Source organism: Oncorhynchus tshawytscha, linkage group LG27 (genome assembly GCF_018296145.1).
Source record: "Oncorhynchus tshawytscha isolate Ot180627B linkage group LG27, Otsh_v2.0, whole genome shotgun sequence".
NCBI lineage: Eukaryota > Metazoa > Chordata > Actinopteri > Salmoniformes > Salmonidae > Oncorhynchus > Oncorhynchus tshawytscha.
This window is the reverse complement of record NC_056455.1, coordinates 17,434,874-17,461,239: the sequence shown is the minus strand read 5'-3', so window position 1 is coordinate 17,461,239 and position 26,366 is coordinate 17,434,874. Positions and strand designations below refer to the sequence as shown.

At 41.7% G+C, this 26,366-nt stretch overlaps 1 protein-coding gene across 2 annotated transcripts; it reads right to left on the bottom strand.

Moving 5' to 3' along the window:
* Positions 1-172: 172 nt before the first annotated feature.
* Positions 173-25,109, bottom strand: LOC112234119 (monocyte to macrophage differentiation factor-like). Of its 2 annotated transcripts, none has more exons than XM_042307280.1 (7): positions 24,949-25,109; positions 18,202-18,283; positions 16,812-16,972; positions 16,231-16,305; positions 3,076-3,177; positions 2,776-2,845; positions 173-1,857 (listed from the first exon to the last, which is right to left on the bottom strand). In XM_042307280.1, the coding sequence occupies exons 1-7, from the start codon at positions 24,984-24,986 to the stop codon at positions 1,654-1,656; spliced, it is 732 nt and encodes a 243-aa protein (XP_042163214.1). In that variant the 5' UTR covers positions 24,987-25,109; the 3' UTR covers positions 173-1,653. The 2 variants fall into 2 exon arrangements, with proteins under 2 accessions (XP_042163214.1, XP_042163215.1); XM_042307281.1 differs by lacking the exon at positions 24,949-25,109 and adding an exon at positions 19,921-20,316.
* Between the last annotated feature and the right edge of the window lie 1,257 nt (positions 25,110-26,366).

Here is a 26,366-nt window from a genome sequence, read left to right as displayed (position 1 = left end):
CTGTCCCTGGAGGAAATGAGCTAAGGGGAAATGCAACTCCTTTAATGAAGGTTTGGTTTCCTACACAGAACAATGGAGAAGTGCTGTGACAAGCCCCCAGAGGTCAGCTATAGTTTCAACCTATAGATCTAGTACACATTTACAAGACATGGACAAACTGAGAAGAAAGGAACAATGTTGAGGGCCTTTATTTTTCATCAACACATTAGTAACCTATTTCTTACGGAGTGAACATTGTTTTCTATATGTACAGCACCAATACACCCAATGGATAAAGTAGAGAGTTAATAAGAAGCAGATGTTTTCCCTAAAAAGGCCAGTACAGGATCATGTGCCAAAACAGAATATACAAATATTACAAAACATTGTGGTAAAGGGAGCAAGACATTTCAGAATGGCTACAATCCATAACAAAAATCATCTGATTTCTCCACTTAGCATAGCTCACAAAATGTCAGGGAGGGGAAAACAAAAGGCATGCTCACCAAGGGCTGTACAGTGTTTTACACAAGGAACATTTGTGAACACCTGTTCCAAAAACTGTCTCTGGCAATTTGAGAAACAAGTGAGAAAGCTAAAAATGGATAAATCTACCAACCATTAAAAATCATTAAAGGGTTGGTTGTACATGACACGTTTCTCAATCAATTCAACTTCATAGTATAATGGTACTGATCTTCATAGTTTCTCAACTGAAAATGGCAAATACTCCTCAAAAGAAAGGTAGGGAATGGAGTACCATTGAAGATCCAAAAACACAAAACAGGTTAAAATTAATACAAAGAACATAAGGGTAATTTAGGATGTAAGGAGAGTTTTTAAATCAGGAAGTGTGATATAATGGAACTATCTACTATACCATTAAAGTGGCAGCAGTGATATGTGCAGAAGTACAGGACATCTCAGATGTACTGTAGATATTGTATCTTTCTGGAAGTTCAGTCCAATCACAGACCCTTTTTAAAAAGCTATACAAACTCAAATACTCACCTTCTGAAGGCTCCATATTTGTGGGAAAGAATACAATTACACAAATCAGAGTACTTATTAAACATCATATCCAATGGTTCTTTGTGGTTCTTATCATACAAAAGTGCTTCTGAAAAATAAGACTGCACTTAGATACTGATAAATACTGATTCAGACATTTTGTTTCCAATGTGTACCATGCACATTTACCTCAGAGTGAAAAGCCCAACTCTGTTGAATGTCCTTCCCAACTCCTTTCCAATCATTAAGATGACTGACAAAATCACTACAAATGACAGATGATACTAACTATGGAATGTGAAGTGATACAAAGCACTGATATCAACTCAGCCCAACGTATCATTATGTGTAGAAGATGAGAACAATTCCCAAATGGAAGTCAAAAGTTGATCATTTTAGTTGTATTGGGGGTTCCAACTGAATAACAGTTGTACAAAAACAGAATTACAAATAACCTTTGTTCAATGTTTGTACAGTCAAAGATAAACAGAAAAACTGTTCCCTACCTGGAAACAGTAAACAATGCATGGTCATTTTCGTAAACTTTCCGGCTGTGGTTGCATCCTCGGTGGGCAGTTGTGGGAGTCTTTATTTGCTGGTGCCTATGTTGAGAGGCACTGGAGGGCAATGTGTTTTCAGTTAGCCTACTTGATGCGGTGGGGGTCAGGCGTCCCGAATAGTATTAGCAGGGGGACTCCTGTAGAGGTACTTCCAGATAGCGTAGTAGTGCACGGCTGCAGCCAGCGCCACAAACACGTGCCAGATGGCATGGGCAAACGGGATGACCCCGTCCGACTTGAAGAAGATCACGCCCAGGCAATAGATGAGTCCCCCACAGGCCAACTCGTACAGTCCATCAGTGTTGTTCTGTGGAAAATTTGGGGGAAAATCTCATGTAAAGGACTAGAATAGTATTCTCCAAGGTTCAGCATATACAAACCCTAAAAACCTTTGGGGTCTGAGTGACCTACCACAAGAAGGCCACAGGGGGGCATAGGAAGCTGAACAACAGATATTCTGCTGATCATATAGCGCAGGGCTATTCAACTCTTACCCTACGAGGTCCGGAGTCTGCTGGTTTTCTGTCCTACCTAATAATTAATTGCACACAGCTGGTGTCCCAGGTCTAAATCAGACCCTGATTAGAGGGGAATAATGAAAAAATGCAGTGGGACTGGCTTCAATGTTCAGAGTTGAGTTTGAGGGATATAGTGGTACACATGTGAAGGGTGGTGATGGAGGCTGAGATCACTACGCCTTGGTGATGGATGCTACTGATAATGTATAGTAAGTCACTAATGCAAAAACATCATGTTAATGCGTGTAAGAACACCAGATGACGGTAGGCATTACAAAGGTGCAAAATGATAGAGCACCTTAGAACAACTCCAACCTCATTTTCACAACTCCAGTGTCAACGGCCCATTTCTAAGTTTTATACATCGAAAGTTAAACCATTTTAAAAACAGTGATTTTCAAACACTATGAGATTGATGGAGACGTGGGGAGCAAGAAAATACCCTCCCTTGGGCAAGAAACACAAGGTTTTGAAAATCAGTTTTTCCCTTTTAATCCTACCCTGTGATGTCACAGAGAAGCATTTTTAGGACCTTATTTTGTTAACCACAGACCATAGAAATGCTTGTTTAATGCGTCTGCCAGAGAGCTTGAAACAGAGTGTCAAAGCAAACAGTAAGCAGCACTGCCACTACCGCTGTGAGTGTGGGTGGTGACTGAGTAAGGAGATTACAGCAGAAAGTCCATATGTAAAACTGAGTACGTTACCATTGATGTCACAACCAACGCAGGGAAAAAACCCATAGTCAAATAGAAGGCAAGCTCAACAACTTTATACCTAGAACAAAAAACACACAGAATATTCCATATAAAAAAGACCTACTTTATCACCAGAACAACTACAAAATTGAGAACAAAAGTGATGATGTTTAGCAGATATAACAACGGCCCTGTTCATCAGCTTCATTGTTATAGGATTCATTGAGACTGAAGATTTAGTTTAAAAAATATATATATTTACATTGCAAAAAAGGCACAATTAAAATGCAGAAAGATTATTATACTGACTTTTCGTGGTAGTTGAAGACGTATATCGTTCCTGCTGCAGCCATTAGCCATACAAACCAACGCATGTGAACTGCGAGTGGGCCAAGCTCACGAAGATTCAACCTGGCAGGAGAGAAAGATGATGTTCATTCCACACTTTAGCCTAGGGTAACATACTAACTACAGGATCCTCATCACATTGTGTAACCCCGGTTTTATGGGAATACCAGTGACGTGTCACTTACGGGATATGCCGAAGGGGCGGGTCACAGGCTCGAATTATCCAATCACACAGCGTCTGTTGAAGACAAACTGGTGGAATGGCAAATGAGGTGAGCCCCTCTCCCCCAATAAAGGGAGCCATTCGCCAGCCAACTGGTCATTTTCAACCATGCCTCTAGTCCTTGCGCTCTTGCGAACAGGGAAAAGTGGTGACACATCTCACTCATATTCTCATAGAACCTCTCACTTATGGGATATGGACAACTAACACAGACATGCTCTCTGAAGCCAGGGTAGCTCCAACAGCATCACCTCTCAGAGGCTACGACACTGAGGGAGTATACCCCACGAAGGTGCAGTGACATCCAGTCGGTGAAGACCACAAACATGAGGGGTGGCCCAACACTCTATAGCGCAAATCTCCCCTAAGGAGATGCCTTAGACCAGTGCCCAAGAGGTAGTCATATCTCTGGTGGAATGAGACCTTCTGGGCTGTAACCTTGCTATTATATTTTCCAATACAATAGCCTACACTATCTCAATATAGCCGTTAACAATGTAGGGGGCTTCCCTTTGCAGGGAGGTGCCCCCCAAAAAAGGGGTTGGCTGCCAGTGAGTACAGGTAAAGCGGGTTAGAAAGAGTATAACATCTGTCGAGGCCTGTGTGACAGGCGAGATAGCAGTCAACTGGACGTTTGGAGATCTTCCCTCTGTCCAAAAAAGTCCTGCAATGAAGCATATGGAGCATTTAAGGAATTTGTGTAGGTTACACCACTTCTCCAAAAAACACGTTGTCTGTTTCTCCAAACAATGGGCATGTATGTGGGGCACTGGCACTCTGGATTGTGAAAGATTGAGTGGCCGGCTTGTCGCATTCAGATTTATCCTCCCACGGGCTATGCTCAGAGGGTCACGGCTACTGGGTGAAGGTGCAAATCTCTCCGTATGTTAGGGTCCGTGGATCCCTGCATAACAGTGGCTACCAGGACTGGTTATAGAGCAGGAGAGTGGTCTCCGCTAACCAGGGTGCACCTGGTCATTGCAGGAGTCGAAGATCAGGGATAAGCCTGTTACATCGCTCTGCTTAGAGTGGGGGTGTCAGGCCTAGGAGAGAGAAAAAGCATAGGGCATTACCCTTGAGAGGTTGCCATAAAAACCTTCCTTCCATCGAACAGTGTCTTCTCGAGTCAGTCTGGATAGATGGGGAGGCTGGGTTCTCAGGGACTGGTTTGAAGTGCCAGCACGTGAGTGTCATGCTCACCCCAGGGCATAATAACACCACGGGGGGAGAGGCAAAGAGTGTCCCAGTTAACTAGGATACCTCGTAATGGGTCGAAGGCATATGAGCATGAATGTTTCTTGCAAAACCTGCTTGATCCTCTTGGACTACAGGTGGCAATAGGTATGGCTATACCGTGTCACCGAGCGGGGTTCTTTGCGCAAGAGAGACCGGCCAATGGAATGACTAACAGGGGCAACCCGTGTAGCCAAAATAATGAAATATGCTGGTTACCCAGATCCTAAACAATAGATCAGCTACAGGTGACTGCCAAAATAAAGGAAACACTTGAGAAAATGAGGGATACAAAGCGTATTGAAAGCAGGTGCTTCCACACAGGTGTAGTTCCTGAGTTAATTAAGTAATTAATATCCAATCATGCTCATGTATAAAAATGCCAAGTTGCCCATTAGTTCATTGTCTTTGAAAGAGGGGTCTCAAAGAAGCATAGGGGGTTTAAAGCGTGTGTGTGTGTGTGAGTCACCAGATCTCCACCCAATATGGGAGATTCTGGAGTGGTGCCTGAGACAGTGGTTTCCACCACCATCAAAGCTTCTCGTGGAAGAATTGTGTCGCATCCCTTCAATAGAGTTCCAGACACTTGTAGAATCTATGCCAAGGCGCATTGAAGCTGTTCTGGCGGCTCGTGGTGGCCCAACACCCTATTAAGACCCTTTGTGTTGGTGTTTCCTTTATTCTGGCAGTTGCCTGTATGTGTCTGGTCTGTTTTTCCCCTACCCCGGAAGGGAGGGTTAGAATGAGAAAAGATCTCCTTAGCCGCTCGTTCAGAAAGCAAAGGTGGAGCTGACCTAATCTCAGACTGTGCAAACCAAGCACAGGTAAGAACAGGACAAGGAAAAAAACACCAGAGCGCGTTGGACTTGGTGTACCATATTGCTATCTGGGGCTCCAGGGCCCAGCAAACGGTAACCATTTCCCCCTCTTATTTTTAGAATATGGAATGCTGTACAGACTGTCCTATAGCTCAACAAAAATAGTTTTCTATCAGTAGAGCTAAGTTGCCATAAAATTGACCAAAAAAAGACTGATCCTTAAAGTGAACCCCGGAAACCTGATTTCCTGTTTGTCACTATGAAAACAGAGAAAGGTGCAAGGTTTCTCCCCTGCCTTGCTCAGTTTGTGATTGCGCCTCCTGGTGGTAGCACCGAGGTGGTGCCCACATTAGCCTGTTTTTACTGTGTTGCTAGTGCAAAAAGACAGAGGCAACAATGCCGTAATGCAAGGAAAAATAAGAAAGCCATGGTATAATAGCAAAAGTCAATCTGTCACCCAGCTCCGTATGTCAGAAGAGACCAGAGGGAGAACAAACATGCTAACTTTTTCATCCCTGGCTAAAACCTGAGATGGTGCTAAGAGGAGAGTCCAAGGGGGATGGCACTCACATCTTCCCATGTGAGCAATGTCACGAAAGTGCGCTGTTGCAAAAGGGAATAGTGTATACATATATCTATTTTTTTTTTTTTACAGATGTGCCTCACCACTGTCACGCGAGGGACAGCTTACGTTAAACCCGAGAGAGAGACCGTAGGCTTTGCACACTATCCCCCTCTGCCACTTAGAGCTGTGACCTAGTTTGCCTGGCACTTCTTGCCCCCGTTAGGGGGTTTAGGAGGGCGGAACCTTGCTGAGGCCGCAGAAAAGGATTGTTTGGCTTCAGGTTTGCCTTGGTTCAAGGGCTTAGCCTGGGTATTGGCAGTCTGCTGTGTCGCTGGGGTTTAGGGCCCCCTTAGCCCCCTGTGAGGCTAAGATGAGTTGCAGTGACCAACGAGCTGCCAAGGGTCTGGTTTGCAGGGCATGCAGAAGTTGAAGGATTCACCTTCCATACACGTCGCACTTCTGCTGCATGGCGGCGACAGCGGGCCAAACAACTCCTTGGGTATCACAGGGGCATCCAGGAGGTCCACTTTTTCTTTGTCTGTCAAGCTGGACAAGCTTAGCCAAAGAGCCCATTCTCCCACCACCGCCAGACTCATAGTATGACCACAGCCTTGGATGGCATTATGGGAGGCACAGAGGTTTAGATCTGTAGCCATACAGATCTCATCCCAAGAAACCAGATTCAGAGTACCTGAATCCAGTTGCTTCCCCCACATCCTCCTGTAACTCTGCCTGGTAGGCCAACAATAAAGAGGTTCTCAGATTTAAAAGGTCCAAAGGTCCATTGACTTATGGAAAATGGAGGCAATAAAGTGATCCATCTTTCCAGGGAGGGAAGTGCCAGTAGTGCTAGCAGCACAGCGTGTGGGGTGGAGGTGGTCAGCCAGTGACGGCTCCACCGTGGGAGGGTTGCGAAACCCAGATCATAAATGTTCTTGCTAGGGAACCCCGATTCAGGATGCTGCTGGTAAGGGACTTATTCCATGAGCTCCTAGCCTCTCTGAGGCAGGCTGTCACCATGGGAAGCAGTTTCTTAGCGGGGCCATGTGGGATAGGAGTATTTTTCCAGAGCTGGCCAATCGATACAGAGACATCAGGGCTTGAGCTACAACTAAGCTATATGGAATGATTTTAAAGAAGGTCATACCAAGGATCATTTTGCTATTTGATTTGGAATTTTAAGTTATCAGAAAAATATATAAAACATTTTATTTAATTAAAAATGTTGGGCCTTACTGCTATTGGCCCATACAAACTCATTGACTACATGGTAGAACAGATAGTTCCAGATAAATGTATTTAACCCCTTATTTTTGGCTTCATATACAGTGCTTTCAGAAAGTATTCAGACCCCTTCACTTTTTCCACATTGTTACGTTACAGCCTTATTCTAAAATGTATTAAATAGTCCACCCCCCCCACACAATACCCTATAATGACAAAGCAAAAACAGGTTCTCAGAAATGTTAGCAAATACATAAACTGAAATAACATTTACGTAAGTATTCAGACCATGTACTCAGTACTTTGGCAGCGATTACAGCCTCGAGTATTTTTGGGTATGACAATACAAGCTTGCCACACCTGCATTTGGGGAGTTTCTCCCATTCTTATGGGGGAGCCTCTCAAGCCCTGTCAGGTTGGATGGGGAGCGTCGCTGCAGAACTATTTTCAGGTCTCTCCAGAGATGTTCGATCGGGTTCAAGTCCGGGCTCTGGCTAGGCCGCTCAAGGACATTCATAGCATCTCCTGCGTTGTCTTGGCTGTGTGCTTAGGGTCACTGTCCTGCTGGAAGGTGAACCTTTGCCCTTGTCTGAGGTCCTAACCTGCTCCAGAGCACTTTTCATCAAGGATCTCTCTGTACTTTGCTCCAATCATCTTTCCCTCGATCTTGATTAGTCTCCCAGTCCCTGCCACTGAAAAACATCCCCACAGCATGATGCTGCCACCACCATGCTTCATCGTAGGGATGGTGCCAGGTTTCCTCCAGACATGACACTTGGCATTCAGGCCAAAGAGTTCAATTTCGGTTTCATCAGACGAGGGAATCTTATTTCTCATGGTCTGAGTCCTTTACGGGTCTTTTGGCAAACTGTCATGTGCCTTTTACTGAGGAGTTGCTTCCGTCTGGCCACTCAACCATAAAGGTCTAATTGGTGGTGCTGCAGAGATGGTTATCCTTCTGGAAGGTTGTCACATCTCCACATAGGAACTCTGGAGCTCTGTCAGAGTGATCATCGGGTTCTTGGTCACCTCCCTGACCAAGGCCCCTCTCCCCAGATTGCTCAGTTTGGCTGGGAGGCCAGCTCTAGGAAGAGTCTCGGTGGACTCCAATCAAGTTGTAGAAACATCTCAAGGATGATCAATGGAAACAGGATGCACCGGAGCTCAATTTCAAGTCTCATAGCAAAGGGTCTAAATACTTATGTAAATAAGGTATTGCTTTTTTATATATATACATTTGCAAGCATTTCAAAAACTGTTTTTGCTTTCTCATTTATTTATTTTTTAGCTAGGCAAGTCAGTTAAGAACCTGGACGACGCTGGGCCAATTGTGCGCTACCCTATGGGACTACCAATCATGGCCGGTTGCGATACAGCCTGGATTCGAACCAGGGCATCTGTAGTGACACCTCTAGCACTGAGATGCAGTGCCTTAGACTGCTGCACCACACAAGCCCTGCCAGGTTGGATGGGGAGCGTCGCTGCAGAACTATTTTCAGGTCTCTCCAGAGATGTTCGATCGGGTTCAAGTCCGGGCTCTGGCTGGGCCACTCAAGGACATGTAGGAGACTCAGGACACTCAGGAGCCCATTATGGGGTATTGTGTGTAGCTTGATGAGGATTTACATTTGATTTAACCCACTTTAGAAGAAGGTTGTAACGTAACAAAATGTGAAAAAAAAAAAAAAAGAAAAAAAGAGTGAACACTTTTCGAATATATATACACTACATGCCAAAAGTATGTGGACACCTTCTCGTCAAACATCTCATTCCAGAATCATGGGCATTAATATGGAGTTTGTCCACCTTTTACTGCTATAACAGCCTCCACTCTTCTGGGAATGATTTCCACTAGATGTTGAAACATTGCCGCGAGGACTTGCTTCCATTCAGCCACAAGAGCATTAGTGAAATCGGGCACTGATGTTCGGTGATTAGGCCTGGCTCACTGTCAGCGTTCCAATTCATCCCAAAGACGTTCAATGGGGCTGAGGTCAGGGCTCAAGTTCTTCAACACTGATCTCGACAAACCGTTTCTGTATAGATGTTGCTTTGTGCACAGGGGCATTGTCATGCTGAAACAGGAAAGGGCCTTCCCCAAACTGTTGCCACAATGTTGGGAGCACAGAATCTTCTAGAATGGCATTGTATGCTGTAGCGTTAAGATTTCCCTTCACTGGAACTAAGGGGCCTAGCCTGAACCATGAAAAACAGCCCCAGACCATTATTCTTCCTCCAAACTTTAAAGTTGACACTATGCCATGGAAACCCATTTCATGAAGCTCCCGACAAACAGTTATTTTGCTGACATTGCTTCCAGTAGCAGTTTTGACTTCAGTAGTGAGTGTTGCAACAGAGGACAGACGATTTTTACGGCCTGCCACTTCACGGCTGACCAGTTGTTTTTCATAGACGTTTCCACTTCACAATAACAGCATTTACAGTTGCTATTCAGTAAGACCATTCTACTGTCAATGTTTGTCTATGGAGATTGCATGGCCGTGTGGTCGATTTTATACACCTGTCAGCAACGGGTGTGGCTGAAATGGCTGAATCCACTAATTTGAAGGGGAGTCTACATACTTTTATATATAATTTACTTCCATACAATTTTCCGACTGCTTCAGGAGACCTTCAGACAATTCTTGTGAGGTCAGTGGGCGTCCTAGAGCAAAACAACTGACATGTAGTTAGATTAGTGTGTAGCAAACTGTTCAGACGCTACAGACAGAAGTTGGCAAATCGGCAGTACCGACTTCAGACGAGTCTCAAGATTCTTGTGGAGGTCGTAGCCAATAATAGTTTGTAACCCAAACCGGTCGGCCGCTTCACCCTACGCTACAGACGATTGTGTGAGAAGACCGATTTTCGGGGTGTCTCATGGTCTGACAAACACTGCTCTAGCTCAGTCACCTTTCAACGCCGATGCGGAAGTGTTACATAGGATGCGATGGCTTGATACGCATCTAATGCACAAAAAAACACATATCTAGCTTAAAATTGGCAGATTTTTATTTATTAAGGATATTTTTATTATTCGATTTCCGCGGGGGTGAAGACAACATTAGGAAGTTAATACAAACGTGTAAAAGTAGATTTGAACCAGACAAGAGAGCTAGCAATAGTACAGTGTTGCTGGTAGTAAGGCTGGTGTAGTTACCTTGCTTTGTAGCTAGCTAGCCAGGTTAGCTTAAGCATTGCGGCGGGAGCTGGACATATGTTAGTGGTTAGTTAAAGCCTTACGGTGTGTGCTAACCTAGTTACCCGACGCGAGGACTAACCGAGTCTCGGTAGCTAGCCGTGTGGCACTACCTGAAAACCAGAGGCTGAACGAGTAGAAAGTAACTTCTACTCGAAGCAAAAATGTTCCTTTCGGTCAGAGTACTCAACACTATCGACAATAGCTGCGGTTCTAAGTTTGGCAGCGTTAACCTCACGTTTTGCCTGAGAACAGTTCACTAGAAAGACAGGAACCTAGTTGTGCTGAGGAGAGCTTTCAGTGAATGCGGTCACTTTCGCAAGGTAGAGGTGTGAATGACCAGTTGGTGGGTGAGTGGCTACCTTATTATCATTAAAAATATATATAAGTGTAGTTAGACCACTGGGAACGGCTTTGATCACAGAAATAAACTCTCTGAAAGGTATTGGAAATTCGTTCAATGTTATAAATTGTTCATATGTATAAATTGTTCATATGTGAGAATATTACCCTTGTTGTCGAAAATATCAAGATCAAAGTCAATATTCCTCTCATGCCAGCTGGGGTAGAACAATGACTTATTCCTTACAGTTATGTCTGAATTATTCCACAAAAGAGCTTTATGAGGGGAAAAGAGTAGTATCATCAGCCAGTTGGGAAATTTTGGTTTCTTAAAAAAAAAAAAAAAAATGTTTAAGCCATACAGATTTGCATCATTCAGAATATCTAGAGATAGAAGTTCCACAACCAAAATGAATAAAAATGGCGAAATTGGGCATCCCTGTCGTACACTTCTGTTGATACTAAATCTTTTGGAAGTATTAAGGTTTAGTAGCACAGAACTATTTATATCTTTGTAAAACATGCAAATTACTTTAATAAAATGTTCACCAAATCCTAAAAGTTTAAGAGACCTAAAGAGAAATTCATGTTCAATTATGTCAAAGGCTTTACAGAAGTCCAGAAATAGGACAACCGCATCTGAGTCAATTGCATCTGAATAATCTATAAGGTCCAAGACTAAATGAATGTTAGAGCTTATGTGACGGCCCTTCACAAATTCTGTTTGAGTCTCATTTATAAAATGGTATCTATTCCTTTCTTTAATCTTTTGGCATAAACCAGAGCAATCAATTTGTAATCAACATTTAATAAAGTAATTGGTCTCCAATTGTCAATGAGACAAGGGTCTTTATCGGGCTTCGGAATCAATGAAATAAGGCCCTGTTTCATAGTGGAGACCATTTCCCAATTTTTAATGCAATCTTGAAACATATTGAAAATCAGGTCTTCTAGTAACTCCCAAAACTGTCTATAGAATTCAAGAATTCAACAATTCATTGGGCCAGGTGATTTGCCTTTTTCATTGAATTCAGAGCCTCTCTAATTTCTCCAATTGACACAGGTGAATCGCAAACTGAGTGGAAATCATCCTCAATTACAGGGACACAATTCTGAATGTGGCAAATGTAACTTTCACAACCATCTTCCTGAAATTGAGAGCTGTAAAAGGTTTTCATAAAAGGAATCGACAAAGGATGTTATTGTAATGGGATCTTTGCATAAAACATTGTTAGTTTTGAGTGCAGTTATAGATTTTCTTTTGTAGTTTATTTTTTCAAGTGCAAAAAAGTAACTAGTGTTTTTCACCCCTCTTCAATACATTTTGCTCTTGACCTTACAAAGGCACCCTTTGCCAGATCCGTGTAAGTCTGTTCTATTTCTAGTTGCAAAGACCTGAACACAGACTCCTCTTCTTCAGATAGATTATATTTCTTTAGAAAACTGTCAAGCTTGCTCATCATCTCTTTTTCTCTAAGGTTCTTTAAGTGCATCAGCTCTTTGGCGCGTTTAATGACTACCACTCTGACTTTATATTTGAAAAATTCCCATCTACTTCCCATGACCCAAGTCTTTTCTAGCAAAAATATCTTTAGCTAATGATTGGATGTTTTCAATGAGATCAGCATCTTTAAGAAGTGTATTGTTTAATTTCCAATATCCTCGAGTACCTTTCAATTTTTTAGTGGCTTGTAAATTCAGGGAAATCAAGTGATGATCAGAAAAGGGAGCCAACTGATGATCTACATCTATAACAAATTGTAACAAAAAGGGGGAAATTATGAATAAATCTATTCTAGATTTACGTGACATAGTTTTGTTGGTCCAGGTATAACCCTTAGCATCCGGTTTGAAATAACTCCAGGCATCCTCAACACAGAGATCCTTGCATAATGTTACTATTTTGAAGGTTGACTCGTTTAGAACGATCAGCAGATGCATCAGGTGTTTCATTAAAATCCCCTGAAATAATTAGAAAAGCCTCAGAGTATTTGTTGTGTAAATCCTGTACTTTCCTGGTAAATTGGGTAAAAAGGGTCTTATTAGGAGCATGTGAGTTATGTCCGTATACATTACAGATGATGAAAATAGCATTGTCAAGTTTAACAGTTACTATGACCCATCTGCCGTCTTGTGAAGATGTGGATTCTAGAATGTCACCTTTAAACTTGTGAATAAGTGTCAAAACACCAGCAGAATGATTTGATCCATGACTGAAATAGGCCATATCTCCCCATTGTGCTTTCCAAAATTTCAAATCACTTTCACCCGAATGAGTTTCCTGAAGTACAAAATCTGCATTACTGCATTTACAGTATAAAAATAAATCTTTCCTTTTTGTAGGACTTCTCAAACCCCTAGCATTCAGACTAACAATATTGAGTGAATTCAAAACGAACTCCTGCATTAAAAAAGAAAGAACACAAATTAGATAACAAGTATTAATGTGAACAATAAAACAAACAGTGAACCTTGAGAGGATTACTTGACGGAAAACTACGCTCAGATGAGGTAGCGGTGGTTATCAGAATAACAAATCTATTTACTTCATTTTCTTTGGCAAGTGTTCATCAGTTGTAGTTCAAACGGGACATGTATAATTGGCAGTACATTAACTGTACGCATGGTAGTACTCACAGTTCCAATTTGCTTAATGTCAACAGAGTTACCCAGTAATCATTCTTCCTTCGATAAACGCGTGTGGGCCCTTGAACCCCGCCTTCTTTCCCTCGTCGCGCCTTCTGTATAAGCGGCCACAGTTTCTCTCTGGCAGCCTGATTCTGCAGTATCAGAGCTTCTTTGATACAGAGTTTCTTCTCGTCCAGAAACTTGTTCCCCTTGGCCATTTTCCATATGATGTCTCTGTAATGGCGCATAGTTAAGCGCAACATGATATTGCGAGGGGGTCCATCAGATCTTCATTTCCCAAGTCGATGTACCACATCAATCACGTCTCTTAGTCTGTCTTTGATGCATGGTGCCACTTTTCCCAGGACATTAATGACTCCTTCTCTAATATCCTCTCCCTCTACATCTTTTACACCTTGGATTTTCAGATTCCACCTACGAGAGTACCTTTGAAGTTCAGCTACATTCTCACACAGCTCATTATTTTGGGATTGCATTTTCTTCAGCTCATTCTCTAGGAACGTTATCTTTTCCTTGTTCTCGCTCACAGTTTTGTGTAGTTGATTGATAGTTTGACAAATTATCGATCTTCTTTGATGTTTCTTCTGTAGCCCGCTCTATGATGGACACTTTGGAGAGCGTGGCGTCTTGTTTAGTAGACAGGGACTGGATTGCAGAGAAAAATTCCGACATGGAAATGTCTTCTTTTACTTTTTTCACCAGTGGATTTTTACTTGGGGTCTGAGGTAAAGAGGTTGCAAGGATTTCATCCTGGTCAGTTTTGTTCTTTCTCTTGCTTGAGATCGCAGATTCTTGTGTATCCATGCTGCTCTGGTCCTCGTTGTGGCTAGCTAGCATGTCAGACGTCTTCTGTGAGACTTGGATATTTCGTCCACTTTTGTCTTTCTGTCGTGTTCTTCCCATTCAACTTGACAAAAACTAACTCTAAACTTATCCCATGTCCATAAAAAAAGTTATATTTAGTTTCTTTCAATATTAATAGCCAATATTTGTCTGTTAACCACCTAACCTTTAATATTGCTTTGAAGAGCGCGAAAACACTCCCTCTCACATCGACGCCATCTTGGCCAATTCCACGAGTGGCTACCTTAATGAAGGAGAAGGGCTCACCTCATTCGTCACGCTGTCTCCAACAGACGCTGTGTGATTGGATACAGTGCCTTGCGAAAGTATTCGGCCCCCTTGAACTTTGCGACCTTTTGCCACATTTCAGGCTTCAAACATAAAGATATAAAACTGTATTTTTTTGTGAAGAATCAACAACAAGTGGGACACAATCATGAAGTGGAACGACATTTATTGGATATTTCAAACTTTTTTAACAAATCAAAAACTGAAAAATTGGGCGTGCAAAATTATTCAGCCCCCTTAAGTTAATACTTTGTAGCGCCACCTTTTGCTGCGATTACAGCTGTAAGTCGCTTGGGGTATGTCTCTATCAGTTTTGCACATCGAGAGACTGAAATTTTTTCCCATTCCTCCTTGCAAAACAGCTCGAGCTCAGTGAGGTTGGATGGAGAGCATTTGTGAACAGCAGTTTTCAGTTCTTTCCACAGATTCTCGATTGGATTCAGGTCTGGACTTTGACTTGGCCATTCTAACACCTGGATATGTTTATTTTTTAACCATTCCATTGTAGATTTTGCTTTATGTTTTGGATCATTGTCTTGTTGGAAGACAAATCTCCGTCCCAGTCTCAGGTCTTTTGCAGACTCTATCAGGTTTTCTTCCAGAATGGTCCTGTATTTGGCTCCATCCATCTTCCCATCAATTTTAACCATCTTCCCTGTCCCTGCTGAAGAAAAGCAGGCCAAAACCATGATGCTGCCACCACCATGTTTGACAGTGGGGATGGTGTGTTCAGGGTGATGAGCTGTGTTGCTTTTACGCCAAACATAACGTTTTGCATTGTTGCCAAAAAGTTCAATTTTGGTTTCATCTGACCAGAGCACCTTCTTCCACATGTTTGGTGTGTCTCCCAGGTGGCTTGTGGCAAACTTTAAACGACACTTTTTATGGATATCTTTAAGAAATGGCTTTCTTCTTGCCACTCTTCCATAAAGGCCAGATTTGTGCAATATACGACTGATTGTTGTCCTATGGACAGAGTCTCCCACCTCAGCTGTAGATCTCTGCAGTTCATCCAGAGTGATCATGGGCCTCTTGGATGCATCTCTGATCAGTCTTCTCCTTGTATGAGCTGAAAGTTTAGAGGGACGGCCAGGTCTTGGTAGGTTTGCAGTGGTCTGATACTCCTTCCATTTCAATATTATCGCTTGCACAGTGCTCCTTGGGATGTTTAAAGCTTGGGAAATCCTTTTGTATCCAAATCCGGCTTTAAACTTCTTCACAACAGTATCTCGGACCTGCCTGGTGTGTTCCTTGTTCTTCATGATGCTCTCAGTGCTTTTAACGGACCTCTGAGACTATCACAGTGCAGGTGCATTTATACGGAGACTTGATTACACACAGGTGGATTGCATTTATCATCATTAGTCATTTAGGTCAAGATTGGATCATTCAGAGATCCTCACTGAACTTCTGGAGAGAGTTTGCTGCACTGAAAGTAAAGGGGCTGAATAATTTTGCATGCCCAATTTTTCAGTTTTTGATTTGTTAAAAAAGTTTGAAATATCCATATAAATGTCGTTCCACTTCATGATTGTGTCCCACTTGTTGTTGATTCTTCACAAAAAAATACAGTTTTATATCTTTATGTTTGAAGCCTGAAATGTGGCAAAAGGTCGCAAAGTTCAAGGGGGCCGAATACTTTCGCAAGGCACTGTACTTCGAGTTTGCGATCCGCCCCTTAGGTGCATCCCATAAGTGACATATGGAAACTGGTATTAGAAATAGAACTTACCATGGTGTGTAGGAGGCAGCGATGAAGAAATAGATGACCACTCTATCACACATATGAAAGCAGTGCTCCACAGACCTAGAATCAAGACCAAGCATTCAGTATTTCTCTCTTTGGACTTTGATTGTGTCTGCCCACTCATACCTAGTATGCAATTAAAATGATGTGCTCGGTGCTGTATAATATCACTCAGGTAGTCCGACCGGTTACTGTAATCAGACCTGGTAAGCTCTCGGCTTAGACATTCATTTTTACCAACACATGGCTAACCTTTGTTTAACCAGCTAAACAGCTGCTTTTAGCAAAAATGAGTTTGGAGTTACCTTTCTAACTAATAGGCTTTGGGTTTACACTTCCTCTTTCAATTAGAATGTGGGGAGGTCAAAATAATCAAACATATCTATTCATTTTAAAATGTTGATTACTTCTCCTTTCCATTCACCTGATAAGACAAGACATGTAAAAAAAGTGCTATCTTATGATGGGGCCCCTGGGTCACCGTTTTGCTTGGGAGGGGGTCCCTTGGCAAGAAAAGGTTGAAGACCCCTGGTCTAGTGTGATAGAACATTCCTCTGCCTCCTCACCTCATGTGGCTCTTCTTCCAGGTGATGATGTGGAACACAGTGGAGACCAGGAAGAGGGCACACAGGCCCATGCCGTACACCCAGGCTGTGATCTTCTCCCAGCGGTCATCTGAGAGACGGTGCAGCAGGGCCATGCCCACAATGGCTGGTACGATGAGTAGCTGCAGGGTACAGACAAAGGGAGACAGATTAACATGACCAACTGTTGAAAACTATGTTTGTAACATACACTCAGTATAGTCTACAATGATAATGTTTTTGGTCAAATGTATTTTCTCCATAACCCTATCAACACCAGGTAGAATTCTGTCAATAGAATTAAGCATGGGGAAAAAGAGCAATTGAGGTCTGACATTTGAAAACCAGTCTTTGTACAGTCGTGGCCAAAAGTTGAGAATAACACAAATATTAATTTTCAAAGTCTGCTGCCTCAGTTTGTATGATGGCAATTTGCATATACTCCAGAATATTATGACGAGTGATCAGATGAATTGCAATTAATTGCAAAGTCCTGAATCCCCCCAAAATATTTCCACTGCATTTCAGCCCTGCCACAAAAGGACCAGCTGACATCATGTCAGTGATTCTCTCGTTAACACAGGTGTGAGTGTTGACGAGTACAAGGCTGGAGATCACTCTGTCATGCTGGTTGAGTTCGAATAACAGACTGGAAGATTCAAAAGGAGGGTGGTGCTTGGAATCATTGTTCTTCCTCTGTCAATCATGGTTACCTGCAAGGAAACACGTGCCATCATCATTGCTTTGCACAAAAAGGGCTTCACAGGCAAGGATAATGCTGCCAGTAAGATTCCACCTAAATCAACCATTTATCGGATCATAAAGAACTTCAAGGAGAGCGGTTCAATTGTTGTGAAGAAAGCTTCAGGGCGTCCAAGAAAGTCCAGCAAGTGCCAGGACCGTCTCCTAAAGTTGATTCAGCTGCAGGATCGGGGCACCACCAGTACAGAGTTTGCTCAGGAATGGCAGCAGGCAGGTGTGAGTGCATCTGCACGCACAGTGAGGCGAAGACTTTTGGAGGATGGCCTGGTGTCAAGAAGGGCAGCAAAGAAGCCACTTCTCTCCAGGAAAAATATCAGGACAGACTGATATTCTGCAAAAGCAGAATTTTGCAGGGCAGATTTTAGAGGTCTTGAAAAAGAAGAGTCAACACTGCAAATAGACTCTTTGCATCAACTTCATGTAATTGTCAATAAAAGCCTTTGACACTTATGAAATGCTTGTAATTATACTTCAGTATTCCATAGTAACATCTGACAAAAATATCTATAGACAATGAAGCAGCAAACTTTGTGGAAATTAATGTGTGTCATTCTCAAAACTTTTGGCCACGACTGTACAGTAGGCCTACACTTAGGGAAGGTGAACTCACCGCGTGAGTATAGCAGTTTGCAGCATGCTCATAGCAGGTGGGCTGGTAGCGGCAGTTAGCACTGGCCCGCCTGTTCATGAACCTGAAACATACAGCAACATGCAGCAAGTGTTAGTGGGGCAGGTAGCAGGAGGACTAGGGGCTGTTACAATACCGGTGTTAGAGGTTATCCTGATTCAGGGCTGTTTCCACACTGTTCTGGGTTGTTCATGCTACAGTATGCCATGCCAATTGAAGGAAGCAGGAAAATAACACAAGAAGACAAGAAACTGACATACAATACATCTCAAAGAAAAATAGCATATAACTAACACATGAAGGCCTACTGGTACATTCACATTTTAGTGATTGACCAAAGAAAACAAATTAAAGTTGCTTAGTTTCAGGTCATTTCCATGTAAAAGGACCCATCAGCACTATCCTGAAGTTTATAGGAGTTTATAGGAGCATATAACATCTTGTTCCAAATGAAAGCCAAGAGTCTGTGTTTTTTAAATTTTAATTAAGACAGATACATTTTTCAACCATTTTAAATCCTAAAAATGTGGAATATGCAAAAGCTTTGATTTCTGGGCACAGAGATGGAAGTTTATACCATATATACCATATAATGTAATATACTCTTCTGGACCGAATTATACTGTGCTGTATTGAACTATATACTGTGCTATATTGAACTATATACTCTACAGCACTATACTGTACTATACCTTTAATTTACTGTAATGTCCAAACTTGTAAAACATAGACATCCATGATTGGTAGAGATTTGGTCTGGTCTGGACCAACCACATTTGGTCAAGTATGGAGGCAGAGCTCATTAGGGTTAAATACATTTTAAAAATAACATTTTGAATAATAGCCAGAGTGTAGAATAATACTCAATCATGCAAAGGAGAATATTACATTTTTCTACCTTTGTATAGGACACATCACCACGAAGAGAATGATATTCATAATTATACATGTATAGTACAGACCCATGATGTCAATCTGTTAGTCATTCTGTTACCAGGTATTGATCCACTTCACTTAGTGTAGTTCAATAACCAAAACAGATTTGTTCATACTCAAGGTGTCATATCATAGCTGACATCTAATTCTTAATGCAATCATCTTTGAATCTTAATTCGAAGTACTTAAGAGTTTTTGAAAAACGTGGTCACATAAAAAAGTGAGGGAGATTTTACTGTTACCAAACTTTGCATCTGCACTGTTCCTCAAATAAGTATCTTTGTAAAATCTTCAGTGGCAATTGTTAAAACTATACTTTTGCATATAGGTGTATGTTTTTTTAAAACATTGCGATCAATCGTTTTTGTTTGCCACACATTTTAAAGTGAGTCTCAGCGTCACTCTGATAACGTGGAATTACCCTTCATCAAGGACATATACCAATTATTTAAAAAGCCATCATTTGACATTTATGGCGACTTGTTTTACCGGATTCCATTTCCCTGCGCTATATCGCATTTCCTGGTGGGAAACGTTGTAGCTCGTAGGCTATAGTACTGCATGATACAATAACCATGGTTCTGCTTCATTCATGGCTACAAAAAAACAATCCATCTCAGAATAAGGCTCAGTAAATGCCAATAGCTAGGTTCACTTACGTTAACAAGACCACTTGACTGAACAAATAAACGCCAGCTATCTATCTATAGCTAAATTCATCATAATGCAAACATTGGATGACTGCCACATTTTTAGCTAACCCACCTTTGAAGGCTGTTCACTCTCTTCATTTCAATGCCTTCACGCAAAACGAAGGGAGGAAATCACGAAGCAAGGTTAAGCTAGCGAGCTACAGTCAAATAGGAAATCCGCAAGCTAGCCAAATAGGAAATTAGAAAGCTAGCCAAAACAAGAGAAATTGAAGGCCCAGCTAACGTCATCAACTAATCAGTAATCTGTACACATAATAAGATACCCCCAGTCCAAATCGATACACTATTTTAGTATTTTCCTTAATACCATTGTGCTGCAAATATAAACTAGCTTCAATCGATTACATTAATACAATCATTTAGCAAAGACATATCCTCCTAACACTTGTGTCCCCTTGTAGACACCGGCGTTGTTCCCTTTTTCACGATTAAAATGTATTTAGTTAATGCAAAGAGATTTTGAATGACGGATGCTTGAACCAATAATAGCACTAAAAGTGTGGGACATCATCCTATCAGACCAATCAAAGATCTGATGACAGTTGTGGGTGGCTGGAGGAGGTCTCAAAATCTGTCACACCATGATAGACAGATGTAACAGTAGTAGTTACTTTTGTTTTTCAACCAGCAACCCTGAATATGGGTTTCCACTAGTTACTACAACCCTAAAGTTAAAAAACATTATCGAAAAAATTAATGAGAGCCAAAAGTAGCTTTTTGGTCTTAAATTAAGGTTCGGGTTTAGGCACAAGGTTAGTAGTGTGGTTAAGGTTAATGTTAGCGTTAGCTTTTAAATCAGATTTTAATTTCAAGAAGAGAAGTTGTATAAATTGCAGGGGTTTATGACCTTGTGGGTGTGGCAACTAGTGACGAAAACCTGAATATGCATCAACAATTATTTTTGTGTTCTGTTCAGAGTTCAATACCATGTCCTGTGTCATGAATGAATCATTTATTTTTCCAAATTCAGCCTTTTAGTATTGACTTTTTATCTCAGTGTCAATAAACTTGAGCAAATAAACTGATAGTACATCATAGGCCTGTTTCAACAGATGCATACTTGCACGCAAAGAGATTAATTCACAATGTTATCAGATGCAAATATGTCCCTATGGGTAATAGTGTTGTGCTGTATGTGGACAGGACACAAAACATTTTATTTTTTATTTGATTTCACCTTTATTTAACCAGGTAGGCTAGTTGAGAACAAGTTCTCATTTACAACTGCGACCTGGCCAAGATAAAGCATAGCAGTGTGAACAGACAACAACACAGAGTTACACATGGAGTAAACAATAAACAAGTCAATAAAGAGATTGAAATATATATACAAAAAATACAAAAGTACACGAGACACGAACAAAACACGTCTTCACTGCTACACCATCTTGGATCATAAGTGTGCTGTGCTGCTCGCCAATGTTGAATTGCACACCAGCAAGGTATCTGATGAGCACTCTCTAACCATAAAGTTACATAACAGTGACAGCATTGTAACTCAGCAATGTATCTGATGAGCACTCTCTAACCCATAGAGTTTACATAACAGTGACAGTAATGTAACTGGATCATTCAGGAACAACATTAGATAACACAACACATAGCTGTTTACATAAGACTTTAAGTGCGATATGCAGTCTTAATGAGTTTCAAACTGACAAATGCCTGCAGTTTTTTTCCTCTTTGGGCTATTACAACCAGAGTGAAACATAAGCCCATACTGACTCAACTTCAACACAGTGGTATTGCAAAATACCTTTCAGAACCATTAATAACCAGCACATTTATGCATGAGAAGATAACATTCCCAAATGTATCCATTTTAAATCTTTGCATTGGTAAACTCAGAATAAGATGTATAATCAACCCCTTAGAGAAAGATTTCACATGTTATATTTGGACAGATGGGTAAACCTCTAAGTATGAATTAATCTCTCTGGTTTTATATGTTGTGATGCCAAAGGATTACAAAAGTAGCCCTAGCCTAATGTGTATTGTAGTTCATGAAAATAAAATCCACTTTTTGCACAAGATCCTATCCCTAGGGTACACCATGCATCGCACAGTTCAAATGTGGTTTATCCAGCCCAGGAGGAGCTCATGGTTTACGAGCTGTGGAAGTACAGCTGAGATGGTGGGTGGCAGGCAGGCAGGGTTTTTAAGAATGACATTAGCAGAGACAACGGGAGGATGCGAGCAGCCATATGTTAGGGTTTAGCGTTTCCTTGTTCTTGCTGCAAGGCTGCAGTTCCCCCATGGTGCCATAACACCCCTAATGCGATACAGGACTGAGACATGGGGGTTGGCATTCTGTCATACAACACAAGGTTTAGCAGCTCAGCATAGTGTCCCTGTGTTTCTAAATATGCTATAAAACAGTGTTTAGCTCATTCTATTTCTGACACTGTTACATGTTAGAGGCACATGCAGAGTTCATCCGTTACCCCACTCTGCTCACAGTCAACAACCTGAAGACCCATTTCCCTTACTCCACGAGCCACAACGGCAGTGCAAGTGGAAGAGCTCATGTTACAGAGGAAGTGTGGTTAAAGGTCCCTCAGGTCAGATATTATGTTAAGCATCTGACAAGAATCACCCTCTGTGTCACAATATAACTACACATACTGTAAAGACTGTGTGTGACCTATTTTCATTGATTGCTTTTAAACACTCAAAGCTTGCCCAACAAAGCCCTCTGCCAGGATGTAAAAGCTCTCTACACCATGTAGATCAACAGTACTAAACAATGCTCCATACTGCCCAACAGCAATGTGCTGTACTGTACATGCACACAGCAGGCCATGCTGTTAATATGACATCTTTAGTGGCTACTGTAAGACAGACACTGGTGGGACGACACACAGGATAACAGAGGCTTTGTGAAGACACGTGATGCCAGGGTTAAACAGCTCTGTAATTGGTTTACTGTTTCATGCTGGAATACAGTACCTCTAAAAAGGGAAGACTTGGGAATCCCAATACTGTGGATTACAATAGGCCGGAAACACCTCAATGAAAAGCCACAGAATATTCCCATCCTCACACTTAGAATAACAACAACGCTAATTCTGTCTGACAAAGATGACAAGAAATGTACAGGTGTGATATTCAGATGCTTGATGAATCAATGTTGTCAATGTGAAAAGGCTAAACATCTAAATACATAGCTATGCCCTTCGAGGTTTCAGTAAAGAGAAAAAATAAAATGGCTGCTTTTTGCAATTCATGGCATGGTGGATATATTAGTGTATGTTATAGCCATGCTGTCAATGCCCATTTCAATCAATAAATCAAACCGCTGTAGTGTCCCAGCCTCAACAGAGTTGATCTAGTAGCTAACAAGCTGAGTATGGCATGTTCATCACCTGTAAAGCACATTTTCCCCTGTAGCAAAGGATTACTGGTGTAGTGTCTGCATAGAGGCATGACAGTCAACCTGCACCCAGCTAATACATTGGTGCAACATTGCTCTTCACTGTTGACAAAAACACTGCAAGCATTTTCAGATATTTGGAACATTTGGATTTATGTTCATATTAGACCTTTGGAGCCCCATTGTCCTGCAACATGTTGCCTTTTCTAAATGGTACATTTATTTGTTCCCATACAGTATATTCTGAGATGGGATTCTGTGGTATTCTATCTTAGTGGTAATTATTTTTACATCTTAATACTCAGCTGAACATGATCCTTTCAGATTGCTAGTTTCTCACCAGTTGGAATCTCTTGATTCTGGTACTGTAGGTGTTGATGTTGTTGTATTGTAGTAATCTGTTGGTACTGTAGGTGTTGATGTTGTTGTACTGTAATCTTCTATTGGTACTGTAGGTGTTGATGTTGTTGTACTGTAATCTTCTGTTGGTACTGTAGGTGTTGATGTTGTTGTACTGTAATCTTCTGTTGGTACTGTAGGTGTTGATGTTGTTGTACTGTAATCAAGCTATTGGAGCTGCTTTGCCAGGTGTGTCAGCTCAGGGCAAGGTGCATACATGTAGCATTTCTAAGTATAAGGACTGAAACAGCTTCATTTGTTTATGCTCCAGGTAAGACGGCATGGGCAAAGCTATTTCGGTGTGTACAGGTGCTAGTTTTGGCAGTGAGTACTACGGGTTTCCGTCACACCTTCGAGTGAATGTATGATTACTGGTGTTTAATTATATTACATGCAAGGACTTAATTCAGTTAATAGCTTCAGCTTGCACTCTCTTTTAGAGATCCTAATTCAAGGAGATTGACTGAATAATTGGATAAGTGTTAGCTACAACCTCTGTCTCACAATATACTGTTGGCTGAATCAAGTCACATGTCTTGACATCAAAGGGTTAGCAGGTACATATCTGAAAAGGGCTCCATAAATAACCTGTTTCTCATGGCGGGTGGGAGAGCGATTAAAGAAGCAAGTCTCAAAATAGCAGAATAATCTGGGCCTCACAGGTCAGGACCATGGTTGGACAGCACTTGGCTGAACTGTGGTTGGTTACTTCATAAAGACTCAACACTGTCAAGTTATGTAATTGGCTAATGGCTACCTTAGTTTACCTATAAACAATACGAGGAAATGTTGGGCAGTCTCCCAATCTGAAAATACCAGGGGACACTTTGAAATACACTCCTCCTGAGTCCTGGTTGAGATAGGGCAACAAGTCTGTCATCGATGAAAACATTACACTAGCAGAGCATCATACAAATGTCTATCAAGTAACATTTGACAAAGTAGCAAGATGACAATGAACGCTCACTGAGAGGGGACAGACCTGTCTCTCTTTAAAAATGAAAAATTATAACTGGTAATACTTTGTATCACATTTAAACACTGAGGCATTTTGTGATGTAATAAATAGTTGGGCTATGTGCAAAGATAAGGTTTGAAAACTGCAACCCTTTATCAGTCAATTGCATTTCCCTCTCATGTTGTGTAACACAAACCACTGTTAATAGTACAGCTCCTGAATTCCATGTTGATTATCAGTTGTGACATTTCTTGTTTTAGAAGAGGCTGTAGGCTTCTGTGATCCACCAGAGCTTTCTAAAAGACGGGTTTCATGTGCATCAACACTGCACACACATGCTTCTCTCTTACCGTCTCAGACTGGTCTTCTGCAGGTCCAATCCTAGCATTGTCCTGGCCACCAGGGAAAAATACAATCTAAAAAATAAATGTAGAAGCAGATTTTAAAAAACATATATGTACAAAAGTTTATTCCGCTGCGATAATTCCAACGGGTGGTGGACTGAGTTATTCAGCACCACAGTAGCCCTTCTAGAATCTAGACCATGGTGCTCTTCTTCTCCCTGAAGTCTGGACTGGGCTGAGGCTCATATGAGGTGACCATATTGGTCTGGTCCCAGCGTTGATGTTGCGGAGAAGGGGTGGTCTGCTGCATCACCACCAGTCTGATGGGGGATTGGGTCGGCACAGGGTCCGGCGCGTACTCCTTGGTAGGATCCTTGCCCCGGCAGTCATACATTATACAAGATATCAGGAACACCAGAAGCAAGATAACATAGCTGGCGATAAGGATGCAGAGATTCAAAGTGACAGGATCAATCTCCGAGAAGTTTTCCTTAAAGCCCATGGTAGCTGCCTCATACTGTGCGGCCCACAGGCCCAGAAGAAACAGCTGGTGGATGGGACGGAGAATGGAAGACGGTCGCCTTCAATGGAGCTGGAATCACTAAACTAGCAAGTGACAGTAGGGCTGTCTCTCTATCCTTGTCAATCTATCCTCGTCAATCTCCTCTCTCTCTCTCTCTCTCTCTCTCTCTCTCTCTCTCTCTCTCTCTCTCTCTCTCTCTCTCTCTCTCTCTCTCTCTCTCTCAGATCACAGTGGATATGTGGCTTTGTGGTAAAAATACTTTAATCCATGCCATTCCTCCAACCTTGAATTTCTGTGATCAATGATTAAAGCTGCTCTGTTTAATAACTTAAGCCTCAGTTGTAATTTCAACAACTGAATCTCGTATAGGATTCTGCCCATTTAAAAAGGCCATTTTTGAAAGCCTGTGTTATATCACCAGAATCTGTTTATCAAGGGCATATTAATGTCGGAAACAGCACGGATTTAGAGAATTAACAGAAAGAGCAGGGTGGGGACGGACAGTCTGTCGTTAGTATGAACAAGTGTATGACGCATTTATGAGTACTGTGTTCTGCGTGTGTGTGTGTGTGTGTGTGTGTGTGTGTGTGTGTGTGTGTGTGTGTGTGTGTGTGTGTGTGTGTAATCTTAATCTTGATTGTGAGTGGGGATTGAGAGAGGAGCCATCTGGCTAAATAGAGACCCGAGATGGAGACTTAAAAAGCTACTCAGATGTGAAAGAGGGGTCTTTGACTTTCATATTTCAATGTTAAATATCAATGCAGGCATATTTATTGTGGTAAATATGTGTGATCAGTACTCTTCTGTTCACTGTGTGTAGCAGAGGATTGACACAGTCGTTGTAGGCTGCCGCTGCAGAGATATCAGAGGGCGGATTAACGGAATTGAAAGCGTTCCTATG

Bases quoted from the DNA above. Each gene is read 5' to 3' on its own strand.
- LOC112234119 (XM_042307280.1), bottom strand. From the start codon at position 24,986: ATGCTAGGATTGGACCTGCAGAAGACCAGTCTGAGACG. The intron at 3,178-16,230 runs GTAAGTTCTATT...CTCTCCTGCCAG, and splicing joins GCTGCCTCCTACACACCATG to GTTGAATCTTCGTGAGCTTG. The intron at 1,858-2,775 runs GTAACGTACTCA...AATTTTCCACAG, and splicing joins CGTTGGTTGTGACATCAATG to AACAACACTGATGGACTGTA.